Below are 24,887 nucleotides of genomic sequence, written 5' to 3' on the forward strand. Positions count from 1 at the left end.
CACACAAACCACAGTTCATTGGAAAAGAGATTCAGAGGAATTTCAGAGGAGCCAGCTCAGCAATCTAACTAGTAAATGTGCAACTCTGCAATAATTAATATATAAAACGCCATTGCTATTTATTGGACTGCAAAGCAGACAAACACAAGGTATTTAAAATGTAGAATTATTGGCAAAGACTGCAGTCTTTCCACATAAATTGTGTAATGATGCTGTGCACAAAGTTATTATTATTATTATAACTTATTATAAAAGCTCAACTACACCCTACACCAACTCTGGAGAGTTCAATAGAATCTTGAGAAGAATTTCACTTTTGCCGACGGACCAGATATTCAACTTGTCTGAAGATGACAAGTGTGTGTGTGTATATATATGACACACACACACAGATCTTGTGCAAGTTTGACAGAACTCACTGCTAGTCGCTGATGGTCCACAACTACAGCAGGAGGGGGTGGGGGCTGTGGGGGATCCTCCGGCCTCTCTGCGGTTACAGCAGTCTGATGTTCTGATTGGCTCTTGTGTTCACTTGCTTTGGGCTCACCTTATTACAGAAGGAGGGGGGTTAAAACCAATAGCAATACAGCCTTGTTAAAAAACTATTATTCTCCAATCATTGTCACTTTCAATTCAATTCACAGCATGGTAACCACATTTCTTAACCTTAAATAGAACAAAAATTAAAGTCTCAACCAGTGAAACTCAACTTCTTAAAACAGAAGTTTAGTTCTTTCAAAAAACTGAATTTTACAATGTAGTAACTAATCAATAGATGAATTTTTTTTACAATATTGCTATATCCCTTGACATGTCTTTACATATAATTGCACTTGTTGCATCCCAGCTCAAATCTTTGTGTGTTTTTACAGTATTGTATGATTTGTGTACTTTTTTGTTCTCTTCTGTTATGTATGGCCTGATCCTTGTTAATTTAGAACATAAGACATCAAAATCTCCCTTCCAGGGATCAATAACGTTTGATTATCCATTTAAATGAACATGGCTCTGCATAAAGCTGTAAAAGCAGTAAACAGGAGCATATGGACGGTTTGCGCCCAGGTACTTTAGCTTGTGTATGGACATTAAAAAGTGTGAAGTGATGTGTCATTAGTGCAGCTACCTCCTTTCTCGCGGTCACAGTCGCTGCTTTCTGTGGGGGCGGCGTCCTTTGTGCTGCTCTCTGCCATCTGCTTGTGCTCCTCTGCGCCCCCCATCATGACGTCAACTCCGCAAGCATCTGCTCCTCCCTGAGTGCTAACACGAGCAGACGTCTCCTCAGTCCTCCCAGAATGCCCTAACGCGGAAGTCTCGTTTTCCCCACCGCTCCCCTCGGTGTCCTTCCTGTTGACTTCACTGTCCAAGCTGGACATTGACTCGTCCCCGTTCAGGCACTCCTGGGGGTTGGAAGCACCTGATCCCTTGTTCTCCTGTGGGTCGCTGATAACTATGGGTTCGTTAGAGCTCTCCTCCTCGGTGGAGAGTGCGTGGCCGTTGTGCTTGGCGGTGGCGTTATCGGTACTGGCTGCTGTGGCTGACAGCTCTATTGTATCACAGGAGGACTCCTCATCCTCCCCAATTCCAGCTGCCCCCGACTCATCCATGGCGTCCTCTCCCTCTGCATCTGCATCCTCATCATCTTCAGTTTCCTTCTTCAGGTAGGCCTTCTTCTTCTTGATGATACCCCGGCCCCAGGTGGGCCGTCTGCGGACCTTCCGCTTGACCTGGTTATCTGAGTAAGACAATGAGGACGTTTAAAATAAATAAACACAAAAGACCAACAACAGACCTTTTACATTTTCAGACATTACATTTTCATTTATGGCATTAAGTCATACGATGAACAGTTACAGTAACTACAGAACAGTGGTGGCCTAGCAAATTAGAAAATGGATCCGAGGTGCCCTTGATCAAGGTACCGTCCCCACACACTGCTCCCAGGGTGCCTATCATGGATGCCCACTGCTCACCAACGGTGATGGGTTACATGCACATTTCACTGTGTGCACTGGGAGACCTGTGGTGTGTGTGTGTCACATGTGACAATTAATCACTTTCACTTAGTTGCTCCTCCTGGAGCAACTAAGGGTTAAGTGTCTTGTTCAGAGAGACATGGGGTAGAAAGTATGTTAGTTCCAGTTCCAAAATTTCTGCTGTACAACAAACACAGTGTAACCTGAAAATGAACTCTGTATGGTAAGCAGTAACCTTCACATTCTGCAATGAATGGATGGGAAGGGTGGTAGTAGCCTCATGGGTCACACACTTGTCTCTGTGACTAATTGTGACTAATTCTAAAGATTAAACCTGGCTAAATGGATCTATATAAAAGTGTGGGAAAGCGGCTCAGATGGGGAGTGTCTGGTGATTATAATTTTGTAAATTGGAGAAAAAAAAAAAAAAACACATGCATATTCCCCCTGTGTTTGGCAGCCATGAAAATAATGAAAATGTCATCATAGACGGAAGTAAAAAAGGCAGCTTCATTTATCGAATTACGTTATTTACGTTAATTACGTTATTTTAGCATGTTGAATACTTATGAATGATTTGCAGTGGCCATATGATATCTTTTTTGACTCATTTGGTGGCACTCATTATCCATGGATGAGGATTACGTCATCCAGGGAGGGAACACTCTCATCAGGATCGAGATCGTTTCATCATAGGATTAAGGTGATCTCTCTCAATCACTCTGTATTGATCTGGGAGTGGCCTTAAACAAAATGCTAAAACAAAAAGCCCCTACAAATGACTTTCATCATTTATTTATTAGCAGATTTTGTCCCCCCCCCCCTCTACATATTTTCCATGGATTTCTATAGATATACATCAGGCGGACTGTGGAGCTACTCTATTGCTGGTCTATTAAAAAATGCAACAAGTCAACAAGACCACAAGCCGACCCTGGCACGCAGTCAAACTGTTCTGTATCCGCATTGCATCACCCTGCACTATAAAGCCTCTGGTGAGTGAGCTGCACCCATTCCAGTAAAAACACTGATGCTGTTGAGAGGCCGACAAGGCCTCTGCGGTCTGCCATAAAATGCCCTGAGAATAAATATGCAAGGGGAGGGAAAGAAAATAAAATCAATTCTAAGGAGTTTTATTTATTTATTTTTGGACACGGAGGGTGGGGTGGGCAGGCACACTAAGCAAAGCCAATCTGTTATTAGTGCAAAGCACCTGTCCGGGGCGTAATTGGTAGTGGGAGGGTGTGGGCTGGATGTATTAGTCTGCATGGAGGGCGGCCATGTTTTAGGCCACTAATTGAAAACGATGGAAGGCAGGCCAGATGTGTTCCATAAATCAGGAGCCAACAAAGCACCGGGGCTAATTTCCCTGCTTCACCTGCCACGCTTCCCACTGCTTTTTGCCTAAAAGGGAGCTCCTGAGCTCCGAACAGCAGACGATCCAACTCCTCCGCTTGCATCCACTGTTAAACCAGCCAGGCTTCATGTGGTTTCCCTTTCGGTGCCTCACAATGTATGTCGTTCGGTGCACATCGGGTGCAGGGGAACAGATGCCCCAATCGCCAACAATAATAAAGGCTGGGAAGATGCCATGGCAACATGACTGACAACAGATGGGCAAACGGTGGATATTGAGAGAGGAGCAGAGGGGAGGAGGCCAAAAAAAAATAAAAATGTACAGGAAGTTCCATTTGGTCCTCAGAAGTACAGTAAAACAGTCACCGCTGTGGCTGGCCAGAGGGCTCCACACTGTGAAAGTTTTAAGAGGATCAATTCCATGCATTCCTGCGTGAGAGCATAATGTCCCTCAGGGTCATCTGGAAGGCAGCTGGGGCCAGTGAGGCCAGTCAGCTTTCCAAACTCAACCAATGTTATATTTGCACTGAACACTCAAGGCATGTTTTCGAAATGTCAGATGTTGGTGTCAAAAATGATTTTACCCGATTTTCAAACTGGCATGAAGAATGGGGTTTGGATAAAACAAGAAAAAATACATTTAATGATGTTTAATGATGACACCATTTTAAACATTAAACATTAAATCCAGTTCCAGGTGACATAAAATAATAGTTATTATTATTATTATTTTTTAAATCAATCAATCAATGTAAATGCTGAGAACACCTTTGACCCCACACTAATACAAGTTTGTTAATAGTGTCCTTAGGTTTCAATCATTTGGAGTGTTTCATTAAAATTGTTTACAGGTTAATGCTGCAATATTTAACAGAAATCCTTTTTTTTTTTTTTTTGGTGAAAATCTAAATTCATTAAGTCCCATTTTTTAATCCATAATTAAAAAAAAATAATCTTTTGCTCCAGTCCAATGCTAGGTTAACGTACCACCTGACAGCCATAATACATGCTTGGACAAGCGCAATCTCAACATTCAACAAGCTAGATGCCTTTAAAATAGAGTGCAATAAGAGCTTGTCTTTAAAATGCCTTATCAATCCTTCCAGAATACAAAATAAACCACAAGCACATCCATTACGAGTCCTTACAACATGGCCATATTTATTTCCTTAATGTTTCATCATAAACCGAGGCTGACAGATTCTGCAGCTGATAAAAGCTAGTAAAAAATGGCATACACAGAGTAACCCTTTAAAGCAAAGCTCTCAGGTCTCAGGTAAAGCAGCCACGCATAAGATGCAATGAAATTGGACCATTTTTGTCCCATCAAACCCTGGTACTCACGGAGAACCCAGAACAAAGAGCTCACACCACCTCATCAGCCGCTAATGGTGTGTGATTGATACCATCGAAAGGCGTCCATTGTGTTCGGTCACACTAATCAGGCCGTGGATGGGAATGGGCCACCCAGCCATCCAATGAGACTTACAGCTTGGAAAGAATCTCAAATGCTGATTAAAAAAAAAAAAAAAAAATCAATTCTTCAAAACACAGAAGTCACTGCCATGGCATACTGTGTGAGAAAAATAAATGTAAAAGTTTATACGCTGGGTCACCAAAAAAAACAAAAATTTATCTTCCTTACAAGAGCAACAAATGTTAACAAAGGCAAAGATTCTAATTCTAATAAAGTGAATGGCGAGCTGTATTTTCACACTGACCTTAGTATCGTTCCTTCTGTTTCAAATTCTGCTCTCCCTTCTGCCAAAACGGCCATGGCTGCCAACGCAGTAAAAGGCCAGACTCCTCACAGCCGGCCTGATCTCTTCCATCCTCATAAAAAGCCCAATATTCTGCCATGGGCCCCAGAATGACCGAGTCTGTACCCCCATGCATCAGAAAAATATATATATATTCATGGCCTGATCAAAGCTAGAGAGGCCATCATTTGTACAGAATTTTCTAATGTCAAAGTCATATTTTATGTGTGCGATTAAACAAATACTTACAAGAGGGGAAAATTTTTTTTGCCAAGAGTAACAAATGCATGTAGGTCAGAGTAAAGGTAAACTCTAACCCCTCCATAGTGAAAGACACTTTCAAGATTGCATCATGAAGGCTATACATTAAAAATGTAAAAAGTCTCAAAACCATGGGTCCAGATGTTCTGCTGTATTTTTCCACAATCACAGCTTCAAGTGTAATTTACATTTACATTTACAGCATTCACCAGACGCCCTTATTCAGAGCAACTTACAATCAGTAGTTACAGGGACAGTCCCCCCCTGGAGACACTGTGTCAGGGTTTGAACCTGGGTCTTCTGGTTCATAGGCGAGTGTGTTGACCATTTCTGACTGCAGAATGCCTTTCATTAACATTCTCAGAAACCTGACCCAGTGATAATAGCTGACAACGTGTGGAAGTTCTTTTTAATGGCTTATTAAATAAATATGGTGGGTAGTTTGAGAGAAGACTGGCGGCTGGGATAGGCTGGTAGAAGTTGCAGTTTTCTAGATAAGGTGTGTAAGCCACTGATTGCCATGTGACTATCATGGTGGACATTGAGGGTGTGGCTTATTTGCTAGTGTCCACAGGATTTAAACTGCTTACTAAGGTTTGGTAGTTATTTATTTCCTGTAGAGAAACAAACTACACTTTTTGTTGGTGTGTAAATATTTATCACACAGAAACACACACTAGCTCCTCGTTCTGGATGATATACACATCAATATATCACAAGGAGAAAAATAATCAAGATTGTGACAATTATACACAAACATAAAAGGTTGTGTATTTTATCTTAAGATAAAGATAATTACTTTTTATACAAGAAATAACCACTTGTGATAGGAGCCTAGTGAATAACACAGTCGCTTATAAACCAGAGAAGTCACAGGTTCAAACCCCACTGACTACCATTGTGTCCCAGACCCTTAACCCTGAGTGTCTCCAGGGGGACTGTCCCTATCACTACTGATTGTAAGTCGCTCTGGATAAGGGTGTCTAATAAATGCAAGAAAAAAAATACTTCAGGACTCCTTTATCTTTTGAAATACAAAGCCCCACTCTTAGTGTGACATTGCTCTTAATGCCAGTTTGAAAGTCAGGCCTGATGTCCCATGTAGCGATATAGGACATCTATCTATGATATAATCAAAGAAACGTCAATGGAAACATTAAAAAAGCAGATTAATAAAGAGGTCCGGTTGCCACCGGTTGGAAAGAAATGTCCCAATCTATGTTTTGTCCCTAAAAGCAATTCAAGCCATTTAAGTCTTACTCAAATGTCTGCATTGTCATACAGCACACAGTTCCAAACTACATACCAATAGTCCATGGACTAAATGAAAGTTTTTTGTTGGTGTTAAAATGTTTCTGAGTGGCCTAATTGTGTACAATGTAAGAATGGTATGCTTCAGGTCGATGATAAACGTGAGAGTTTTAACCACTATAGGTGTGAAATTTCATGTGTCTCACAATTAACCAGTGGTGGCCTAGTGGTTAAGGAAGTGGCCACGTAATCAGAAGGTTGCCGGTTTGAATCCCGATCTGCCAAGTTACCAGTGAGGTGCCACTGAGCAAAGCACCGTCCCCACACACTGCTCCCCGGGCGCCTGTCATGGCTGCCCACTGCTCACTCAGGGTGATGGGTTAAATGCAGAGGACAAATTTCACTGTGTGCACTGTGTGCTGTGCTGCTGTGTAACACGTGTGACAATCACTTCACTTTCAATAGTGTGTTCATTCAATTTGATTACGATAATCATCATGTCAGTGATTTGATAGCTTGATTCGATAGTCCCTCAGATTTTCTTTTACTGTTTTTAAACAGATGAGATGAGAGTTACTCCTACCCGGAGCGGCGCTGTACTCAGATCAGGCAGCCACAGTCACCAGCGGCACTAAAGCAGGATTGATGCAGAATCGCGATCCATCGATTATGAGATTCATTTCAACAGCCATAGAAACCACCTCTAACCCAGAAAGACCAGTCTTGCAGACCATGACTATAAAAGGTCTTTTTACCTACATTAATAAAACGTTGACGAGGAATTAATTAAACTACACTGTATCGCAGTGAGTGTGCCTTTGGGAAAAAGTCGATCATGTCACGTGCAGTGAAGTCTTGCTTGTTTCTGTGGGTTTGTGTGCATAAATTCCCCATATATAGCATGTGTGACAAAGAGCAGTGTGCATTTAATCACAGGCGTGGGTTTGCCCCCTCAGTACTGAGCCTTCATTTATAAGATGTCACCATTCTCAACACAGTGATTAGTCACGGGTGGCGGCGTGAGCCTACAGGAGGTGAGGTCTGCAAAGTTCCCCACAGTCTCGGGCAAATAGGAAAAAGGTTAATAAACCCGAAAAAACGTCCTGGAAATGCATGTTGCAGAGCAGGTGAAGGGACAGTGTGTTCAAGGACTATGCGGATGTAGCATTAGCCAAAAGGAACACATAATTCTGAACAAATGGATTAAAATCAAGACGGCTTTAATAATATTACATAAATGCCCCACCTCAAATTTCAAATTAAGGAATATGATTACATCAAAGATCTGTGTGTGGGGAAGCTGCCAACAGGGCTACATCTCTCCAAGAGACACAATGCTAGGTTTATATGATGCCCTTGTCAAATCCCACCTTGAATACAGCGGCCAGACTTTACCTGAAAAAGGACATTGCTGCTCTAGAAGGGGTTTAATAGAGAGATACTAGAATTATTCGTGGCCTTGGAGGGATGACTTATGAGCAGAAGTTAGCTAAACCCAATCTGTTCAGCCTCCAAAAGGAGACTAAGCTGTGATCCAGGTCCAGATGCTGTTTATCCAAATGCATATTTCAACATAAGTTCAAATTGGAGAAGCCGTGTTCAACAGTCAGAAGCTGGTGGAGAAAAAAAAAAAAAAAAACTAACTACATGCTGAATGTTTTGACAGAGGGAGTACGAGCCAAAACGCTGAACTATACAATTTTTGCCAAGTTCATATTACTAGTTTCAAGCTCCAAGTGAGCTTTCATCTTAAATGTTAGTGTTCAGGTCTGCTTCTTACACCGACAAAGGTGATTATCTGCTCTGAAAGGTTTTGAGCAATGTTGCCAGCCACGGTTCTTAGTGTACTGGCTGGTCCAGTGAAATGATCTGCCCACTGATAACGTGCCTCCAGATAAAAATTCATTGCCAAATGATGGGAAAGTGCCCCGACAACATCAAGCATCACCGTTTGGCAACAGTACTTTTGGTGCTATTAAATTCACTCTCCTTTCTTTTTTTCTTTTATTTCTCTAAAATTTCAATATGCCGTTTTTGAGAATGTGTGTTTAATTGAATAAGAAAAATAGTACCAAGTACATAAAAAACAACATCTATTATTATTATATATCAAAACAATATTGGAAAAAAATACCAGTGGTCTTTGTGTTGGTCAAGGTCAGGTTGGTGGTTCAGGGATTGAGGAGCATTAGTGTAACAGCTTGCTGTGAATCTGTATCTTTTGTACATATCTATATATTGATGCCTATGATGTTTTTGTCTGAATTTTTGGAGCACTTCCAACACCTTAAAATAAACCTGCACCTTTTTTCCTTCACTACACCTGGTGTGTTTGACCTTTTTTTTATGGCGGACGCGCCCAGTGTAGACAGGACATGGACGTTCCTGCCTCCCAGTGCTGTGTGATGACAATTGCCTTCAGTTTTCTGCTAGAACTGATTTTCAACATAGGTTCAACTTAAACTTCAATACTTCAATTCTGCACACCAGCATATCAATAACGTATCACCAGATGATCAATCACAAAATACTACCTAACCATTTTGTTTTTTCCTACCCCTAATCTCAATACGATATTCAAATTGATGACAACAGGCATGCTCATAAATCACAGCAGGAAGTTGTATCGATATAATCGCCCAGTGCCCCCTGTGTGTCTACGGGACGAGAGGGTTTCGGATGGGAAGCGGCAGTGGCGTGCGGAGAGGGTGCGGCGGATTCTGCAGGGAAATGAGTTGTCATTCCGACTCTTAAATAATGCATGGGAAGCTCTGGAGCATGAACACCGAGTTCCAGGCGCCAGATATAAAGAGGAGATAGTGGCGGCGCTGGTGAGGATTGTCTGCTTGGAATAGCACAGCACTTTGTAATAATTAAAATCACCAATGCATGCATATTTCATGCGGCGCCAGAAAATATTTAGAGCCGTCACCTCACTACCAAAATCTCTCTCGCCCTCTCTCTCCACTACACACACACACACACACACACACACACACAGACAGACACAAACAAACTCCTTTGGTTTCGAATGACACTGTGAAGACCCGGAGGGTCCTGAGAACAGAACGGAGAAAGCCCTGTGTGTTGTTTCTCTAATGGAGGGTGCCGCCATAGACTCAAGAAATAACACAACTTCAAATCTGTGTATAACACTGAAAACCAGATCCCCCTGACAGCCCATCAACATGAATACAGGAATGGCTGGGCCAGAGACACGAAATTCAAATTTAAGCAGAGCCTCGGATGAAGGGGGAGAAGAGGGCAGGATTCCCCACTGCCGGATCTAATGCAAAATTAAACAGTTTTGAGTTCCAGCTCTTGACTGACAGGATAATTTAGTTGTGGTCAAGAGGTTTTATTTAAAATCATCGTCCTTGAACGAGTCTACCCTGTGAGGAAAGTCTGATCCTATATCGGCCAATTAACATCTTTGCACAAACTACTGGATGGAACAGTATGACATACTAGTCGTGAAATTGGATGTGAAAGAAGGTTTCAACCTCCTAAAAATGAAACCAACCTTATGGACATCCAATCACAGCCCTCCAAGTTGCTCTCCTCTTGGAATCATAAATAGCAGAACAGGCATCAGCACCCCAGTTTAGTTTTAGCCATTTGTACATTCAATCATGGGCTCACAGTAATGACAATATCAGAAGCCTCCACCGAAATCTCCATCACCCTGAGCTCCAGTTTGAGGCCTAAAGCGCCCCGCTGGTTGCATCCGTGGTGATGGCACTCCTCCTGCATGCTACCAACTCCTATGTTTGATTCCTTTGAGATACACCATTGCCTGCACTGGGAATGTTAAATGTTTAGGGCTTGGCTATGAGCATCAGTGTGAGACGAATTGTAAGCAATGTAACTGAGAACACAAAGAGTGTAAAAAGGAAGGTCTGGTTCTCAGTTTGTACTTTTACACAAATACAAGAGTGGCTTTCCACATACACCACAATGAAAAAGTTAATACGCATTTTCAACAAATTATTATTACTACATTAAAGGCATGGAAGACCTGTACAATAACTTTTATTTAAATCAGGTTCAGTATGAAGAGCAAGCAGGCCATTTTTGTTTGTTTCCTGGTACAATGGAGATTAAAATAAAATAAATAAAAGTGCTGTTAATGCACAATGTGCATTGTGCTGGTATATATTGTGTAGATATTCCATAATGTATATTATAGTTAAACTTTGTAGACTGCTTTTCTTATATATTAGCACACACAGTTTATATATTATGGCTCCAAATTACAAAAAGCTAATAAGGAACAAATGCACTTTTAATTAGTCAAATATTCTCTGCAACACAGATTTCACACACACACACACACACACACACACACACACACACACACACACACACACACACACACACACACACACACACACACACACACACACACACACACACACACACAGGGAGCAAAGCCCTTTAAATTACTGCTGCTGTATACATATGCATGAACAAAACAAGAAAACTAGAACCCCATTCTGCATCTCAGTTGTGCTGAGTGAACCACAATCACCATTCAATACCCCACAGACGCACACAGCCAGTCATTACAACTGACGGGGCTACACCTTCCATCTTGTTGCATTAATGGAATATCGATTGGAGCAGGGTCCTCGGCTGGGTCTCATATCAGGGACGAAGGGAAGGGAAGGAGGTCAAAGGTCACACAGAGGCCATTTTGAAGAGAGTCACTTTAAACCTGTTCGCTCACTGTGCTTTTGAAATAGAGGGGAGCTCTGGAGGATGCAGCAGGCAAGCCTTACACGGCCATACAGTTCCTCATGTAAATAATCTCTGCTTGGCTGCCTGCAAGGTTCGCAAAGGCTGAACTTTACACAGGAAGCTGCTGCGTGTGCGTCATATTTCACTCGACAAAGCAAGGGTGTGTATCCAAATGGCCTCAGTGCCAAGCCACCAACAGATGATTCTAACTTCAAGTTATGATGGAGGATTAAAGGAAGTCTCTGGCATTAAATTATAGCAGGAATTCAAAAACCTGCAACATTTAAAGGCATAAGAAAGAAAGGGAAAGGGTTGGGAGGGACATGACAGTAAGAAAGAGATGACGCCACTGTCAGATCAATTCCTGGGGGTAACCCCGTCCAATGGATGAGGACACAGTTTGTCACTCTGCAAGTCATCACGTAGCAGTGACACTTAATGAGCCGTCCAGATCGATAAATGATTCTGCGGATGCCTCTGGAAATTAAGTAGATCAGTCAAAAGCTGTTGGCGTCTCCTGCCAGGGGGCGAGCACTAACCTGCCCAGAATGAATGAATTTCTCCAATAACTGCCAAACGATCAAATCTACCCACACAGAATGGCCAACACTGAAGCACGAGGTCCACGCATGTATGATGTTAATGTGTGAATATGTACACAGTTTATCATGTCCAATGTGTATGCAAAAGAGACCATCTGAGTGTGTTATTCCTACTGCCAGTGACAAGAAAAAGGTCAATAAATAATGGAAAGAAGTAATGAGTAAAAACAGATGGTTTGCTTCACCCAATATAATAAAACAATTTTTACATTCTTAGAAATTAATTGCTTTTACTGCAGCTTTGTACGGCTAATAGTTTTACATTTGTCTCTTTTTAAATGTACAAAAAAGCATTTAGGCTATTAAATAGGTTACATGCTTTACAGAATAGATGTCTTTATGGAGAATACTAAGATACTAAGATGTATAATAATAGTTTACCAGTTAGAGAAGGGAACAAGGTATATAAAACTGTTAGATCATTACGTTCTGAACAAAACACAATAAATCTAATTCCTGGCTTAAAATGATTTTATAATCAATATTGGGTCTGGATGACTTCAAGACTTTTTATTGTCATGGTAATGAAATTAACTAGCAAGGCCACAAGGGAGCATGAAAAGTGTCAATTTTCAGTACAACATATAGAAACAATATAGAAACAACATATATATATAAAAAAACAAAACACTAATACACAGCGTATAGGTAAAAGAAACAATGGGTGGTGGGGTGTACAAGGGCATCATAAATATAATAGATAAGGGGGAGGGGCTTTAGTCAGCATAAGTGAATCTGTAGGTACACACACCCACCCACCCATAAACCAGTTATGAGGAAAGTTAGAGGAGTGATGTCAATGATCTGGTGCATTAAGAGATCTGACTGGCCACGGGTAGAAGCTCTTCTTTAGCCTGTAGGTTTTGCACCTGATAAGTCACACAGAGCAGTGTGTTGAATAGGTGGTGGTTAGGATTGAGGTGGTGGTCTTATTGGCTATTGTACAACCAGCATGCCACATGGTGATGGCATTCACTAGCACACTCAATTTTGGCTCAATAGAATGACACCAGCAGGTTGGTCTGCAGCCTTTTCCATCTCAGGCCGGTAAGGAAGTGCTGGGATCATCTTACGGATGTCTATGACCACTTCTTTGGTTTTCTTGGTGTTGAGAGGGAAGTTGTTGTAGTCCCACCATTCTTCCAGACACATACTAAAATCTGTATGTTGTGATTCCAATGTTCTGAGACCTTATCTCTAATCAATAACTGGCTAGTTACAGAACAAAGGTTCACTCTAATGACCTCTAATGAGCGCAGACAAAGGAAGATGACATGTAAAAAAAAGTTTAGGGTCATTTAGAAAGAACTCAAAAAGATTGCTTTCTGATCATCAATGAAGCTTTTAAAGTGACTGACATGGGTTAACAAACAGTATTCAACTAGAACTGGTTCTGGACTGGTGTTTTGACCCTTTTTATATATTTTTTTATGCAGCAAACAATTATTACCCCATCAAAATGAGGACATATCAATTGCATAAAACAACTAATCAAAGTTAAAAGGTCTGACAACCTAATGTACACTTTAAAGGCCTATGTCTGCTTATGGTATGACAGGGTTTAGACTTGCTATTGGTATTATTTTTGCACCCAGACTGGTCGGAAATGCTTTGATTTCCTTTTACTATATTTTAACATGAGATGATGACAATAACTAATGTTATTTAGGAAACCAGCTTTTTAATTATGCTAGTCCCAAAATGGTTTCTGAGAAAACAGTACAGTTTGTTCGTGCTATCCGAAAAAAATAAAAATAAGTGCTATTGCTAGGAGGGAGGGTTGGGAGGTGGGATTGTGATTAATTATGATCTCAATACTAAATGAAAGGAGGTAGGCAAGAAGCAGGGAGATGAATAGAAAAAGAAAGATGTGTGCCCAGTCCTGTGATTAGCATTCAGCATCTTGGATAAATCCCTTCTCCTAGCACCTGAGGCCCGTGCACGTGAGTGTGTGTGTGTCCGGGTGATGGTGAGTGATAAGATGAAGGCAGGGGAAGGGAGAATTAGCAAGGTAGGGGGGAGGGTTATGAAGCAAATAAGCGCCTGAAAGGTTCAGCTCACCTTCCCCGCAACCTCATTTGAAATTTTGGCACAGTTCACAAAGAGCATGTAGCCCAATGCTAAGCCCCAGTCAGAAGCAATTATGTCCAAATCGGGTCTACTGTCCATCAGTCGGGCAGGCGAAGGCAGAAAAGGCACCTTTTCACCCCTGGCTGAGGTCAGTCCACAGCCGCACCGAGGGTGAAATGTGGTTTGTTGGGACGCGCCCGCTGCACGCAGAGTAATGCACAATATGAGATTCTGCTAGTCACGCTCTTCCGCATGAACCAAACACCTGGGACTGTGTCTTTAAACAATAAATGTAAATGTAATGTAAATTGTTGACAGCAGAAGGACGAATGTCGAAAGCTAGGTGGGGGTCTGGACATCATGCGTTCACACACAGCTACAGTGTCCAAACAAGGAAAAATTATCATCTTGTTACAACGGAGTCTGTCAGGGGCTGGATACAAGAAGCTAAAAACTAAGTTAATATCAATCTGTCCAGTTAGGAGGCATTTGGTTCAAATAAAAGTTGCACTGAAGAAAATGCAGAAAAGGGACTGCTGATCTGTCCCTGTTTCCTGACTGAATCTTAAAAGGTCCCGTATCTCACTTTGTGAGATTATTTAACATTAATACGAGTTCCCATAGCCTGTATACGGTCCTGCAGTGGCTAGAAATGGTTATTTGTATAAAGCCTGCTTTGGCCACTATGCTTTTTTGTTCAGAGAGCGAAGGTTCAGACGGTCGGATCTGGAATTTGTCCCCTTATGATGTCATAAGGTGAAAGGTTACCTCCAGTTTCTCATGCTTTTTCTGCCCAAAGAATTACCCACCCCTAAAACGTTATCTCCACCGACTGTCATGGCTTGGATAAACCCTTACCAGCTGAATTTTGAAAGGAGACTTCAGATACAGTATTAGGGGACAACTAAGACCTATATACTGTAAAAAGCATTACATAATAGGGGACACACCGCTCCCCAGGCGCTTGGCTGCCCTCTGTTCACTAAGGGTGATGGTTAAAAGCAGAGGACACATTTCGTTGTGTCACCGTGTGCTGTGCTGCAGTGTTTCACAATGACAATCACTTCACTTTTTGTTAGCATTACCAAGGTCTTAAGTTCCTGATCTCTTTACAAAGAGATACCAGGATATGGCATCTGACCTCTTGCTGGCCACTGACATGCATGTTTGAGATCAACCTTTCAGAAACAATGCATGGAGCAGGAAAAAAGGTCTGATGTCCTCTAGCGAGACTCTAGCCCAGCACCAGGCTGCATGATTGCCATTCACCAAAACACATCCGCACTCTAACCAACTGAGACCTGACTGCCAAGAGGATGGAGTCCCTATCAAACCTTAGGTACTTACTCAAGTTAGATACTTACTTTAGATGGTGTAGACACTTCCTGCATGATGAAGGTATTGAAGTCATTGACTGTGTCACCCAGAACTAAATCCAGTTGATGTGGGCTGTTAGGTCAAAGTGCATTCAACATGGAAACAATTAGAAATAGTAATTAGTAAGGGTGGTAGTAGCCTAGTGGGTAACACACTCGCCTATGAACCAGAAGACCCGGGTTCGAATCCCACTTACTACCATTGTGTCCCTGAGCAAGACACTTAACCCTAAAATTGCTCCAGGGAGACTGTCCCTGTAATACTGATTGTAAGTCGCTCTGGATAAGGGCGTCTGATAAATGCTGTAAATGTAAATGTAATAGAAAGACCTTGTCTGATGAAGGACATTTAGTTTGAGATCATGTGGAAACATTGCTGAGGAATGGTTCGAGGTTTCAACGTTAAACACTGGCTCTGACTGAGGGCTTGAAGCTTCGTTGAAATAAGAGATGTAAAAGGTACCATAATGGAACAGGATCTGATCCCTGCATGACTAAAGGAGTGTTCTGTCAGACCCCATCACAGAGAGGCATAATAACTACAAAGGCAGCAACAGACAAAGCTCATTAAAGAGCTTTCACCAAAATTGTTCATATGCTGGTCACTGTTAACAAGATGCGGACAGTCGTGCATAATGACGTTAAAGGTGGGCAGATGAACAAATCCAGATGAACAAAACTTTGTCACTAAGAAAAAAAAAAAGTGCTTTTCAAACACTTGACACAAATATGACTAGCCAACTTAATGAGTGCTTAACCCAGTCAAGCTAAAAAGAAAAAAGACTTTCCTAACAAGCTCACACACACACATACATACATATAAACGGGACTTGGGAGGAAGCTGCTAATGTAGTTATAGCTTATCCTCAGTGTCACTGGTGGATAATTTAATCTAATTAAAACAAGTTTCTCAACTACTGTCCTCCCTTAAGATAAAAAAAGGACTTGTGTAGTGTGAATGTACAGTAGGCTACTATAAATATAGTGCATTTTGAATGTGTTTGAATGTTAGCAGTCAATACACTGTCTGCTCGAAAAAATAAAGACATTTAAGATCAACGTCAAAAGAATTACTGCTATTAATGGAAAAATTCCATTAAAAAAGGGTTGTACTAAAAATAATGTATACAAGAATGTATATATATATATTTAAAAAAGACAGTCAAGTGACAGTGTTTGATGCAGGTTCTTAGCCGCTGAGCCATAAAATGATTTTACTGCTTGAGGGCAAGTATTTCAGGAGAGCTCCTTATTTGGCGATGTAGCATCTCCTTAATTGACTTCATTAAGGCAGTCTTATTAAAAACCGCGAGTGCAGCATGGAGACAGACGCGGAACGCAATTTGGAGCGGGCCGGAGATACCTCAACCCATGCGAGGTCCCAGAACAATAAACATGTCCTTTCATAATGCAAGTGAAAAAGCGCAGAGCCAATATAGCAGGTTTGACTAATAAAAGAGGTGTCTCTAAACAAATTAATGCACCGTAATCAGAGTTTCAGCACAACAAAGGCCGCCGGCTGCTTCAATCAATTAGACCAAAAAAAAAAAACCATCGAGTGGGATGGCTGTTGAGGGAGGCTTCAGGGGTGCCCGGTTTTTACCGCTGCGGGCAGGGCGGACCCGCTCACCTCCGAGCATTTCATCCATCAGCATTTGTTTAATCTGACCCCCAGCTCTGTTCAGGGTGGAGCAGTCTGGCTGATTGGGGGGGCTAGGAGGAGATTACATCATTGTGCCCTTCTGCATGACAAAACCAACGCGATAACGCTGATGTGCAGTCGTAGTAAACAACCACAACGCCGTAGTGAAATATTATAACAGTTCTTACCCGAAATTGGTTACGCTGCAGTTCAAATGACATTTTAAATGCAGATTTGACTTTGTCAACTCTTCAGATTCAGTTTAATGTAAGTTTCACATTAAGTAATTCTGCAGCGAGAGCAGATGATCAGGATCTTGCCATTTAACGGTTACCGGCCACAATATGTCACTGCTGTGAAGTTGTGATGATCACATATATGAAGCACCAGTGGGTCTATCACACTCCAAAACAGGGTGTTATCATCATATAAGAAGATAAAATTAATCAGCAGTGAGTTTTATGATAAAAATTTCCATCATTATATTATGAAGAATAATTTTTTGTATGTGTTAAGTTATTATTTTGCCATGTTAATTTTTTAATCATGGTCACCACAGCAAAATGTTACCAAAACTGTGACATCAAACCGTAAGGTACTATTCTACAGGACTACACATGCAGGGTGCAAAAAAACAAGTGGTGCTAGTGAACCGGTGCTGGACCGCTAGAATTTACTGGCCGCCCTCTTGCCTGTGCAGCTCGTGAACCACAGATGTGCAAACAGATGTTTGAGAACAGCCACAGAGGCAGACATTACTATAGCCAAAAAGGCACGGCATGGAAAGCACATCTGGGGCTGAATCTGCCTTCGTCTTATGGTCAGTGCCTAAGCGGTGCAGTTGACAGCTGTGCTCACAAAAATGCTGAGCCTTTGACCGAAGTTGACCAAAATTGAATTCCTCTTTTCACTAAAGCTGGTACATTGGTACGTTTAATTCATTTTATTTTGTCTTGATTTTAACAGACTCAGTCCCTTTAATACATAAATAAATAAAAGTGGTGGTCGGCGGTTGATGTTTTTGTCAGATGCTGCCACATCTGCGTCACAGCAGCCTTGGAGACAAGTGGTCAAGCGAAGATTCACTGGCACCACAGCAGTGTCTCGCCTTCCACGTGTTTTCCATCGTAACACAAGTGGAGATTTAAGACTCTGGCTTTCAGAGCCACAACATTTCACAGGTAAGAGAAAATAACAGCTGGAGCTAAATCAGCCGTAACTTTAACAGAGTTCATGCAAAGCAGATGGTCAATATGTATTTTTCATTCCACAAATTAATCATGGCACCTTGCATGCTTTAAATGGATTAGATTACGATGAAGACAGAGAAGTTCTGTTAAATGTTATGTTGAATTTTGGTTACTTTTTCTAAAGTAGCTTAAATTATTTTTCTACATCGATTCAGAAAAGTCCAATTATTTTCCATGTCTCTAGCAAACTGTGCTAAGTGGCAAGAAAGGCACACATCATAGGAGCCCCTATCATACATCTACATATAGACAACTAACAGAGAATCGACTCACTATTAGGACACAAGAGAACAAACAGGGGAGCTTTGGTCATAAAAAAGGGTGAAGAAAGAATGGCAACGAAGCCTAAAGATATGAATCATACGTGTGTGAGCAACTGTACAAACACATCCAATCCCTTCCTTTCATGAAGCAGAAAAAGGATTAGAACAGTGGAACATATGAATTGCCCTACAAGGTCTTTGTTGGAATGTTAAAAAAAAACACCTTACCAGCCCCAAATTAACATGCATGATATGCATGATGATATGCAAGCATGGAATTCTTTCCAAAAATATCAAAGCCACAAGATGATGAACACTAGGACCACCTAAATCAGCCAGCCTTGTTTCATCAGCGCACGTCTTTCTCGATGAGAAGGGAGTGGGGCATCACTGGAGACGTCCAGCATCGCTTACCACATCAAACAGTTCACCCCTCGCCCCCAAAAGATGGGGGACAAAGAACATGCTGCAAGTTTGCCAACACAGCAAAACATTCAATAGTAGAAACTGTGTAGAGGCAGACGCCATCTTGTGGCGGGAGGCGTAACTGCATGGATGAAATGCAGAGGAGTTCAAGCTGCAATTAAGGTAGAAAGGTATGGCCATCACATTCTGAGTAGTTAAAAATCCTGTAATTTAGGAGACTTAAGGCAAATACCGTATGTACGGGAAACAATTGCCCTTATTATAAAATACAGTGATGATACTTGAAAAGAGGACTCCTTGTTGCAAGGCTGCGCTTACAGACCAATAAAGTTCTGGAACCCAGATCAGGGGTAATACCTTGTAGAGGGCACTAATCGCTACAGCAGAGAGACAGGGGCAGTGGAAAGGGGAAGTCGGGTACTGTAACATTAAAACAGACTGAAGAGACAAAAAAAAAAAAAAAACAATAAGCGCCTCAGGAGATTATTGCAATAGCACATGACCTAAATGTACTGTACAGAAGTTAAACCAGGACAGGAGCAGGAAACAGGAAGAGGGAGATTTAAAGAGCCAGTCAAGAGCCACACAGCTGGGACTCCATCCAAAAACTATATTCCTCATCTCTAGTTCATCAGGCCGCTGGTGATTGGCCAACATGTGCCGTGGCAGTAGGGTCCGAGCCAGATTGACCTCGCCAATTCTCATTTCTAATCCCGGATAGCGGAAGATGAATCAGATGGTTGCCAGTTCGAAACCCAACCCACCAAGGTACCACAGAGCAAAGCACCATCCCCTCACACACTACTCCCTGGGTGCCTGTCATGGCTGCCCACTGCTCACCAAGGGTGACTGCAGAGGATGCATTTCATTGTGTGCACAGTGTACTGTGCTGGGTATCAATCGCTTCACTTTCACTTATTACTGTAGTGCATGTAACTACGCAAAATGATCAATTCATGTTCTGCAATCACCCAACGCACCCATTTTATGCTGCGATTGTCATTATGATGCACAGCACACAGTGCACACAACGAAAAGTAACCCATCACCTTAGTGAGCAGTGGGCAGCCATGAAACATGCCTGGGGAGCAGTGTGTTGGGACGATACATTGCTCCGTGGCGGTTTGGGACTTGGACCAGCATTCATCTGATTACTGGTCCGCTTCCTTACCCGCTAGGCCACTACTGTCCCCCTTAGTGCCCCACTAAGCAAAGCACTGCCCCCCGGGTGCCTGTCCTGGCTGCCCACTGCTCCCTCAGGGGATGGAACAAATGCAGAGACCACGTGTCACTGTGTGCACTGGGTGCTTTACCGTGGTGTGTCACATGTGACAATCACTTTCACTTCAAAACAGCATTCACACAAATTCTACCATTTTAAAATTGTGATTGCATTTTTTTTTTTTAATCAACTGACACCACAACCACTTGCGTACTGTCAGTAATTACGACAGATATTGTGATAGTTGTGCGCGTGTGGGGGAAGTGCTGTAGGTGAATTTGTTGTGGTCAGGGTGTCAGTACAGGGGGATTTGTGTCCTGAAGTTGTACTTACTGCTGCACTGTTTCTCTGCTCCATCGGCCTGAGCAAGGCTCCCAGCAGCCTCATCTCCCCCGGGCTTCCTTGTTGCCACAGTGCCAGTAGTGGAGGGCTGCTGCTGCTGCTGCTGCTGCTGCTGTTGCTGTTGTTGCGGCGGCAGCGGCGGTGGCAGCGACGGCATCTGGAGGTCTGCAAGTGCCAGATAAGAGCCTTGGTTACCAAGACCACTAAGACAGGACAAACTGACAGATGCGCATGTCAATCTGACACAAGAGCGTGCCCTAAAGCAAACTGATGTGACTTCACAACTTGTGTGCTGCCTATAGATAAAGCAAGTTCAGCAGAGACGCTGCATTCATACACTGCACTGCCAACCTCCAGAATTGTATACCAACAGCGTTCCCAAAGGATCTCCACTGCAGTTCACTTCTGATGCTGCTCTGAACCGCACGAAACAAAGACAACTTGAAGTTGGAGGGGGAAAAGCTGGCAAAGCCACCGAAGCCATACTGGAGTATGAAAAAGAACTTCTGAACTTCTGTACAGAAAGCCGAGGAATTAAAGAACATTACGCCTTTTGATGTACATTTTATCTGATGCTTTTATGAAAATGTTCATTTAGCTGAGGCTCTTCCCGGTGAAAAATTCGACCCCCTGGAGATCAATAGAAGAGCTGGGGACAAGTGATAATAAAGAAGTGGGCAGCTAGTCCCTCCACAGATAGAGATAACTAGCGAGCAGCCCTTTCTTGCTTCTACATGTTTATTTCTGTAAATCCTGTAGGCAGACTTTCTATCGTGTAATGGATGTCAGACAAGCGGCATGGTTGCGTCTTGGTGATGTCAATTAGCCGTTTTGACGATTTAGCAATCGGTGTCTTCGTATGTAGTTGTTTAGGGGTCAGTGGTGGCCTAGCGGTTAAGGAAGCGGCCCCGTAATCAGAAGGTTGGCAGTTCGCATTCCGATCCGCCAAGGTGCAACTGAGGTGCCACTGAGCAAAGCACCGTCCCCAATCACTTCACTTTCATCTTATGGTACATAGAATAGAACAACAAATAACATGTAAACAAGGCCCCCTGTGCCTCTGTGGAGTGGTCCAGTTACGAAGGGTGTTCTGGAACCCACTAAATGTTTTGGGTTTGGGAAAAGCTTTTGGAGACTGCTAAGGTGCATGAGGTTTTTTTTAATAGTTTCAGTTTAAGATGTTTGGAGTGGCTGCATATAGATGGTTATCCTGTAAATAGCTTTGCTTACTTTTCTCCTTTTGATATTTCTTCGCCAGCACGGCCAAATTCCAAGCCATACCATTTTTACATCCTTGCACCAACCCTGAACTGTGTGTGTATGTGTGTATTACCTCTCTTATGTCGAGACTCCTTGATTTCCTCACACATGCGCTCAAACTCAGGGTCCAGCTCTGAAGCAATCATTGCATGGGCCGTGTCCTTCAGACTGCAGGCCCTGTGTCGAATGATCTTATCTGCAAAGGGGGGATAATAGGGACACAGGCCTGTCAGCTTCATTCAATCGGTACACACCTTCAATTTACACCTTTTGTTGCCTTACCAGTGTAAGTACAAGGACATTTAGTGGGATTAACCCGCATTGTAACACTTGTCTTCCCTCTGTGGTACTCTTGTCGCTTACCAATTACACAGCAATCAAAGAGACACTTTTCCACTTGGTAATTTTTCGAATATTTCACATTATAAAACAATATAGTACAATGTAAATAGCAAGGGAATATACTGTATAGCTTGCTTTACTTGAAAGAAAAACATTGTATGATTAAAAACGGGACCTTCTCCGTTCATGTGAACCATGAAACACTCTTCGCTACAATAATCACAGAAAACGATGGCTTGACCTCCTCCAAAAAACACCTCAAACACCACCAGGGCCATGACAAGGATTATGGACATTTTTGTTTTTTCACGTCAAAGGAGCAACCTCCCGATTAGTCCTTCCCTATCCATCACAGCTCCATTAACTTCTCTAGCATTAATATGTCAGTCAAGAAAAACAAAACAAATGGCAAAAGATAAACGAATGCTAATAGATAAGACAAAGTTATATGGATCTTAGAAAATAATTTTCTATTTACACATCACTGCACCAAAAGCCATGAGCAATTCAGGACATGCATTCACACCTTTGTCATCTTCCATCCTGGGGAAGCATTTAACTAGAGGGATACGTTTCCAATCAGACACTCCTGGCAACTCTTCAGGAATTTTTAGGTATTAAAATGTCTGGATGAGGCTGAATGGTTTGAACAGACACATGGACCCTCATATTTCAACACGATTCTCAAGAAGCTTCACACTTTTGTATCCATACATTGGCTCTCAAGCTTTAAACCGTGTGTCTGCACAGCACTTGGGCATCAATAGACAGAAAATTGGGACCTGTGTGCAAATTTTACACAAAGTAGCTTTCTTGTTCAAAATGGCGTGCTTAACAACGTATATTGTACTAATGTAATTTGAATTAACTTCCAAGGGAGCTTCCATTTCCAGTGTAGACACTGGTGCCGAAGGGCACACTCGTCTGGAGACAGTAAATGGTCTTCAATGCAGGTCTGGACACAGCGGAGTGTGGTGCCAATAGGCCGGCGTGTCCTTAAACGTATATTCGTATTATGAGAGTAATGCACCACAAATGGAATTATGACAGGCCTGGCTTTGATATTCCCCTGGACCGCACGAATGGAAAACGTCTTTCTGGTTTCCTTATTAAAACGGCTAATTGCATTTTTTCCCGGATTCCCTTTAGAGACTCATTTGGTGGACACTGCATTTAAACAAATGACCTGCTCCCTGGCTGCAAATGGACAGATATGATTTATTCATAGGTTCTGGCTGCATTTAGACTGCAACCTTTTGTGGCATGGAGATTAATTCCCATGGATAAAACTTCAGCAGAACATCAGGAGCTAAAAAAGCCACTCACAATGGAACATTTAGACAGTGACTAAATATATGGCCGAGAGGGACGCATCATAGTCTTTACTTTCCACTGGGTAAGTATTGTGTAAATGCACACATTGCCGAGTTGGGCTGATGCAAATTGTTTAAGTTTCTTAATTGGTTTGATGAAGCTTTAGTGTATGGGAGCAACTTGCCTGATTATGTTGGTAAGAATGAACGCATTGGGTTCGTAATTTAAAGAGCATTGCTTGGCATGTGTCTATGTGACTTGGGGATCATGAAAGAAATGAAAATTGATTAAAATTAAAGGGCAGAAAAAGAACACAAATAATCTCCCATTCAACAACTACAAACAATAACAATCTTTTTTGGGGGGAGTGAGAGGATTGGGGGGGGGGGGGGGTAAAAGCACTTCAATTGTTCAGTGTCCCAGGAAGACAAAAAAAAAAAAGCTAAATCCATTTTTGTAATTATTTTTCCTTCCCATCAGTTTCCCAATATTTGGTGTTTCATTGCTCATATACAAACATTATCAATATTGAACACACTACTGAGCACACATTCATGACTGCAGCGGGAAATGCACTAATTTCACGGCAGTTCAATTTAAGTCCAATAAAAGTTTAAATGCACAATTAAGCCTGTTACATATTCTCAGGGTATCAATAACAAAGCTGGTCTGAATATGACGTGATGTCTCTGTCCACAGTCTGCACCCTGTTCCTATTGACCACTGCTGGAGCCAGTGAAGTCGATGGAGCGCCTCAGACTGGACGCTAAACCCTTTTTGCTGCTCTAAGGCAACGCTGGCATTCTTAGGACACGCAGAAGTGAGGTTATCAGTGCATTAATGCAGCAGCATCGCTTGCATTGGCAATCAGATTTGCTTTCCACGCTGCATTAAAATGATTGAATAAGTGAATTTAATAAGTGCGTGTGTGCATGTTGGGTGGAGACCATGTGCGGTAGGAGACTGTTCAATTGCCCATGGCGCCAAACATGGCACATTTTTTGAAAGCAAATCCTCCTGGATCTTCGCAATTATTTCAGAATACATCAGAAGATCAAAGGTTCACGTCCAAGCTCTGAAACATCCATGTAGATGGATGTAGAAAGATCATATGTATAAATGTACTACATTATTTTTTGTTTACTCACCCCAAAAAGGGTAAAGCAATGCCAAATGCAGACTGTGGAATGTGCATTTACCACAAGAGCCTTAGAAACCAACCAAAATCCCTGTGAACTTTATAGTCTGTAAAATATACTGCCATAATTTATCACGACTGAATTATTTATAGGCTTGTTGACAGGGTGCGATTTAAACTGTTTTTGGAATAATAACAGTAAAATATGCCTATAAGAGTGGAAAATATATCTGCGCAAATGTACAGTACAGGCCAAAAGTTTGGACACACCTTCTCATTCAATGTGTTTTCTTTATTTT

General features: G+C 42.0%; 1 protein-coding gene across 4 annotated transcripts in view; it reads right to left on the reverse strand.

The window, feature by feature from the left end:
• Positions 1-24,887, reverse strand: part of atad2b (ATPase family AAA domain containing 2B) — a 59,971-nt gene that overhangs the window by 11,874 nt on the left and 23,210 nt on the right. For all 4 annotated transcript variants that reach the window (XR_003742361.1, XM_028953365.1, XM_028953364.1 and 1 more), the window contains exons 23-26: positions 21,868-21,990; positions 20,526-20,699; positions 1,124-1,732; positions 420-547 (exon numbers count right to left, since the gene is read on the reverse strand). Coding sequence is in view for 3 of the 4 variants with exons in the window: in XM_028953365.1 (XP_028809198.1) it covers positions 420-547; positions 1,124-1,732; positions 20,526-20,699; positions 21,868-21,990 (1,034 nt within the window). In the remaining variant the exon portion in view is untranslated. The remainder of the gene's footprint in view (positions 1-419; positions 548-1,123; positions 1,733-20,525; positions 20,700-21,867; positions 21,991-24,887) is intronic.

This window comes from Denticeps clupeoides, chromosome 14 (genome assembly GCF_900700375.1).
Source record: "Denticeps clupeoides chromosome 14, fDenClu1.1, whole genome shotgun sequence".
Classification (NCBI taxonomy): Eukaryota; Metazoa; Chordata; class Actinopteri; order Clupeiformes; family Denticipitidae; genus Denticeps; species Denticeps clupeoides.